Genomic DNA, 6,406 nt, shown 5'->3' with positions numbered 1-6,406 from the left:
GAAGTAGGATTATCGTGTGTTAGGGAAAAATAGTTTAGACACGTATATTTCTTATTGATAGAAACTGATTTTTAATTTAATTTGACATCTCGTACTTTTAGCCTTTGTTATTATCCGATAAAGTCATACAGGATTTTCTGGCTTATGTTACACAATATTATATTAGATAATGACCAATAAGTTGAAAACGATCGATTTTCGTAATCATTATTTCGATCAATTCGGGCCGTGTGTAGAGTTCACAAAATCAATCAGTTACGTCTTCACATCGACATGCGATTAAAACAACCTATATCTTGTACTTTACATTCCAAAAAATTTTTTTACACAATTATAGTTAAATAGAGAAGAGACGGACACGCATCCGTGGATTAGATTCGACGAGCGTATAGATTCGGCATAATCCCGCGTAGAGTTTCGACAGGAGCAAACAATGTACATGGGAGATACAACTCTTTATGTGTTATCAACATTTAAGAAACCCGCGTTTCTCAATATGAGAAAGCTAGCGTTAACTTTTAAGCGTTAGGATCTCACTCTGGCATTAGACGGCATTTTATATTTCTCCGCGCGACGATGTTAACAACGCCTATACAGCATAATCTTTGCGTGTACCCGTTTGTAGCACACACTGACAATTACTTTTTTTTTTTAAAGCTATGATAATATTATATCTACTGGAGTATTTAACGCTACATAAAAGATAGACGTTATAATTTAAATAAAGCAAAGACGAGACAGCTGTCGGAGTTGGAGACAAGGTATAATTCCTCTGTGTGTTAGACTTTCGCCCGTCTTGCACCCATCATCCTGGCGGCACGCGGTAACCGCGGGTGAATGGAATCGGAAGATACATTTCCTTAAATAACTAAAACTTCGTGCCTTAAACAATAACGTCACTTATATCCATTTTTTACCAATATAGATTAACTTCGATATCCCGATTTAACTTGTTTTTTTTTTCATATATCTTTCTAATTTTTAGAACTAGAAAAAAATAAATTAAACCAACATTAATCTATATTCGTAGGAATGGATATTAAAAAAGTTACAGCAATATATTGATTAAATATATATTAAACTTATAAGCTTCCTCACATTGCCACTAGAGAAATAAAACAGAACGGATTGAGATCGTTAAGCGAATCAGAGGGATAATAGGCAAGTTTTTGATTCAAAGCTCCCATTCACCTATCGCGATATTACGTATGTCGCATGCGCTGAAGGATATCGTCGGCCTTTCATCAGGGCTTTTATCAGCTTATCTACTGATTTTTCGTTGTGGTTTTGTTTTCTGCGCATCACGTAAGTCGTATATCTGTTACGTGATTTATTCAGCAAACAACTGTCTCAGAATTGAATTCACGTATCACAGAGCAGTTCATATATTCCGCCTTGAGAGTAGTTCTCTTCGATCGGGTCAACTCGCCATGAATCTGCTCGGCCTTTACGTACGGAAATGTGTCGCAAAATCTATTACTCTCTTCTTTCCCTCGTCTTTCGGCATTATGTTTCTTTCCTTTTTTTACAGAGCTCGCTCTTTTAACAAGAAGTATAAAAAACTATGTACACAGGTGCACTTCCGTTGCGCTCTTATATGTCAACTGAGTACAAACGAGTTGCCTTTCTCGTCTATTTTCGCTGCCTGTTTTACTGCAGAATTTTACCAAGGGGTGGACGGGATAAAAAGAAATATTGTTACTTTTATCAAGTAAATGATAAAACAATTCGCAATAGGAAATCGATAACGTTTTCTTAACGAATTAAATTAGGATCGCTGCACCATTCCATGAAGAAATAAAACCAACTTACATATAATTACATTTATAATTATATTTTAGTAATGTAATTAACAAGTAAAAAATGATATTTTTAATAAAATCTATATGAAAATTAGATTATATAAAAATATTAATTTGTAATTTATTTTAAAATTTTATTTTTTTATGTTATTTTTATATTATTTTAATATTTTGCTTAAATAGTCATTTACTTGTAATTATTTAGCAACTAGTGCAGTGATTCTATATACTTGTATTCAACAGTCATTTATGACAAATAATCAAGAATATACATTTCACAAATGTATATTAGCAAATGTATGGACAAAAAAATGATTGTCTTCCTCTTTTAGCATGCATTTAATATCTTGCTTTGTGCATCTGCACTTATCTTCATTCTTTTCTTATCTTTGTTACTGATCATAGTGAAAACAAGTTGAGGTTTATTGTAATGTCACGAACGGTAATACCAAACTTTTTTTATCACGTAAACAACCAGGGCAATTGATAGCTAAAGAACAAATTTACCCATCCACCATCCTTTGTGTATTCGCTCTGCGGCAATAAGATGATCGTATGCACTTTGAAGGTCATACCAGGAGATTTAAATAATGACTAACGAAATGCGACAGTCCAAGCTGCTTTTCTCTTCCGTATAACCATCAAAGTGTGTTAACCAGGGCTAACTTAGCTTAATAACATATTTTACATTTTGGATATTCCATTAGACTTATAAACTCTCATAATGTACGTCATGTCTTTTTCAAACGTCCGACAATCCACTCCAGCCCTTGATACAATCTGAAACACATTTTTTTTTAAGTGTCGTTTATTTTATTCTATTTTGTGTGCTAAAAATAGAGATGTGCAAATCAAGATTTTTCGACGTGTTTATTCAAATTGATAAAAGAATTACCTGAGAATTTTCGGATTTTTCAGGAATTTTATTTAAAATTTCAGATAAGATTAGAGAATTTTTTACTGCAGCTTTGGAATAAATTCATTTTATTATATCTTTTAATATTTCTTAATCACACAAATACAAAAAAGAGCTGCTTGATTTTTAAATATCAAATTTGAGAAAGTACTGAAATGAAATAATATAAATTAAATATCGTATGTAACAATCGATTTACAATACTAGTTGAGCAGAAGTACAGAATTCGAAAGGCAATTAAACACACAATTAATTTAGAACGATGTTTTCTATTGTCACTAATTTCTTTTTTATAAAAATTTACGAGAATGTACATTAATATATATACTATATTTATTACTAACATACGTGGATATGTATATCATATTTATTGCTAATCGTTTTTCCATTATTAAGAAAATATGATAAAAGAAACTATTTTATTATAAAAAGAGATAGAATTTTAATTTCGAAATAAAACTTCAATAATTTCCTTGAGTACTAATAAGATCCTATAAAAATCTATGATTTTTAAGGATAAAAAATTCCCTAAAAATTTCAAGTTCTTTTGATAATAAACACCATTTTTTATGTTGAATTAAATTAAATTTTATTTTTTTTTATTCAGTATAGAGCCAAATCGAATCAAATCATAACATCAAATGCAATATAAATTTATTAAAAACAATTGGGTGGAATTTTAATTTATAAATAATAAAAACGATTTCTGTGTAAGAAAAATAATATTGAAATTTAATTATAAGTGATATAGTCACTTTAATATGAATATCAATCTAAAATTTTCTTGTTTTCGCCAAACTTCAAACATATCTGTTTCATTTCAAGTATATCATAAATGTTTAACTCTCTATAAAGATTTAATAAAATATTTCTTACTTCAAAAGCATGGCAGCAAAGTTTAACGGAAAATATTATTTAACAAAATTGTCAATACATGTGATTCGTATTCGAACATTTTTTATTCAAAATTTTCGAATAGTCTTGAATGAATCATAAAGATTCAAATCCAAATTGAATCAAATCTTATCTAATTCGATTCGATTTGTATTCGAATAATTTGCACGTCTCTAGCTTGCATAATCGCACAGATCATTAATGACTCTTACCCCTCTCCCGTGAGAGCGCAACAGCTCTGTATGTGCCACTGATGTTTCTTAATGGACGTTAGATCCAACTGTCTCGAAATCTCGGCCGCGGTCATGCTGCCCCTCAAGTCTTGCTTATTAGCGTAGACCAGAACGTTAGCCTTGCTCAACTCCTCATGATTCAACATCGAATAGAGTTCCTCTCTGATTACACCGAGCCTCTCTCGATCTGTGCTGTCTATGACCATGATGATGAACTCGGTGTTGGTGTAGTAAGTGGACCAGGCGGCCCTCAGACTCTGTTGACCACCCAAGTCCCACATGATAAAATGAATATTCTTCCACACAACTTCTTCCACATTGGATCCAATGGTCGGGGACGTGTGGACAACCTCGTTCATCAGGAATTGATACAATATCGTCGTCTTCCCAGCATTGTCCAAGCCAACCATGACTATTTTATGCTCTAAAAGCAACATATTTTTTTTATTAAAGTAATAATTACTGCAATTGAGATATTAGGCTTGTTTAATTGATGCAAAAATAATTGTAGTTTTATATTTTATTATTTTATTATTTTTATTATTTTAAACTCTGATGCTTATTTTGAAGTAAACTTTTATTTAATTATATTAATATATCATTTTAAAGCATGAAATTTGCTGTACTAATTTACGCTAATAGTTTGTTTTCACTGTGTATTTTTGTTTATTTTAGACCAAATTAAAGATGGAAAAAGGAAAGTCCACATCCCTTCTCATCTTTCGTCTTTGTTGTGAAATTTTGGAACTAATGTTGAGTTGTATGTTTGTTAACTGTCCTGGCCAAATGGTTGATATTGCAAGCAGTTTCTGCTGCTTTATGTCCCATTTCTAATTCATACAATAAAATGTACTCAAATGTGCTTTTTTCCATCATTAATTTTACAGCTTAAAGTAAAGAAAAACTGTAAAAACAAACTATTAACATGAATCAGTAGAATGAATTTTGCATTTTAAAATATATAATATTACATGGACATAAAGAGTATATACTCAAAAATTTTGTAAATAAATTTCAATAAATAAGTTTAATCTGGGCTATAAAGCTCGTAAGTTGTTGCTAGTAGTAATTGTAGCAACAATTGGCTCTAAAGTCTAGATTAAACTTAATTTATTAAAATAAACTTTATTATAAAAACATATTAATTTTTATTCACAGAATTTTTTTCAGCCAATAATTTAATAAATAAATAAGGGCAAATTTTGTAGCATAACTTTTGTAATATAAAACATTGAAGGTACCAAAGTTTTTGTAGAGAAAAATTCTTGTGGGAATGCAAGAAATAATGTAAACAAAAATTTCAATTGATTTTGCATCCTTCAGGGGTACACAGAATACATGTCAGTGGAAGTGAATCGAACTTTAGTTGCAAGTCAAGAATTTAAATTCCAAGGTCAGAGGCCACGTCCTCGATATTAAGAGAATCGGCAGCATATGTTAGCAGACTAGAGAAAGTAGGCCAATGCACACATGTTTGTATAGTTTTCAGCGTGCAAGTCATTCAGGTCACAAAGTCATGCGGTCTACATCAGATCTTCGACGAAATTAATGATTCACGAGAAGATCATGCTGGAAATAACGCTGAAATAAATTTCGCGGATGTTTCATAATATTTTAGGTCCGGAGTACTTTCCAATCGCGCGTCGAGTTTAACGTCCGAGTGACCGACCCTCTCGATTGACAGATCGACGAACGCAAACGATCGACGATCGAGTGATGATTCTCTCGTAAATGTTATCACGCAAACTTGTGCATACAGTGGTCAAGCACAAAGGGAGCGGAGGGACGGGAGGGGACGAGTGAATCATAATGGGCTAGCAGCTAACATGGGTATTCACCTTCATTGCCGAACAGGCTCCACAGCTTCGCGAACAGCAGTCCCATGTTGATTAATCAAACCCGGACCAACAGAATATATCCTGTTCAACGCCACAAGCTCGCCGTCTCCCTTGCAGTTAGAAAAACGTCCCGAGAATAGGGCGGTTCATTGTCTCTCGGAGGGGTTATGTTCGTTTCCGCGACGACGAAACGTCGTTTACGCGCAACATCGGTTCGCAGTTCGACGTCATAATCAGGTCGGAACGTCAACACGGAAACCGGCGATCCCGCGAACGCGATCGCGATAACGGCTGGTGCTGCGACGCGCGGAGGACGGGTAGAAATCGGCGGGGCAGACGCGAACCCGTCTAACTCGGTCTAGCTCGATCGAGCGAAGCGCGACATGTTGCGCCTCTGATCGACGAGCAGTGTTCGCACGCCCCGAGCGGGGCGCCGCTGCACTCGGGGACTCTCGGCAACGTTCGGCGGATGTTCGTTAAATTGTGCACCGAGTGGCGCGCTCGTCACCGCCTGTAGTTTTTGATTTTTACCACTGGGGCAGCAGCGCCGCGATTAATTAACTATTAGATCACCTCGAACATCAATTAATCATTAAAATCTTTATACTAAACCATACAAACACACATATGAAGATCTGTTTCGGTTGGCGAATTTTCAACATAAGATATTAAGATTAAAGAATTTAGGACTGTAGAAAATTAATTATTACTTTAATATTTCTA

General features: G+C 33.9%; 1 protein-coding gene across 1 annotated transcript; it reads right to left on the bottom strand.

Annotated features, from left to right (window-relative positions):
• Nucleotides 1-2,128: 2,128 nt before the first annotated feature.
• On the bottom strand, nt 2,129-6,092 carry LOC105204536 (ADP-ribosylation factor-like protein 5B). The gene is made up of 3 exons (XM_011173630.3): nt 5,684-6,092; nt 3,825-4,269; nt 2,129-2,582 (listed from the first exon to the last, which is right to left on the bottom strand). The coding sequence occupies exons 1-3, from the start codon at nt 5,727-5,729 to the stop codon at nt 2,534-2,536; spliced, it is 540 nt and encodes a 179-aa protein (XP_011171932.1). The 5' UTR covers nt 5,730-6,092; the 3' UTR covers nt 2,129-2,533.
• Between the last annotated feature and the right edge of the window lie 314 nt (nt 6,093-6,406).

This window comes from Solenopsis invicta, chromosome 3 (assembly GCF_016802725.1).
Source record: "Solenopsis invicta isolate M01_SB chromosome 3, UNIL_Sinv_3.0, whole genome shotgun sequence".
NCBI lineage: Eukaryota > Metazoa > Arthropoda > Insecta > Hymenoptera > Formicidae > Solenopsis > Solenopsis invicta.
This window is presented reverse-complemented; position numbering and strand designations above follow the sequence as displayed.

Coding starts and splice junctions, on each gene's coding strand:
- LOC105204536 (XM_011173630.3), bottom strand. CDS start 5,729: ATGGGACTGCTGTTCGCGAAGCTGTGGAGCCTGTTCGGCAATGAAG. Junction 4,270..5,683: donor GAGCCTGTTCGGCAATGAAG/GTGAATACCCAT, acceptor TGTTGCTTTTAG/AGCATAAAATAGTCATGGTT. Junction 2,583..3,824: donor TGCGCTCTCACGGGAGAGGG/GTAAGAGTCATT, acceptor AATGTGTTTCAG/ATTGTATCAAGGGCTGGAGT.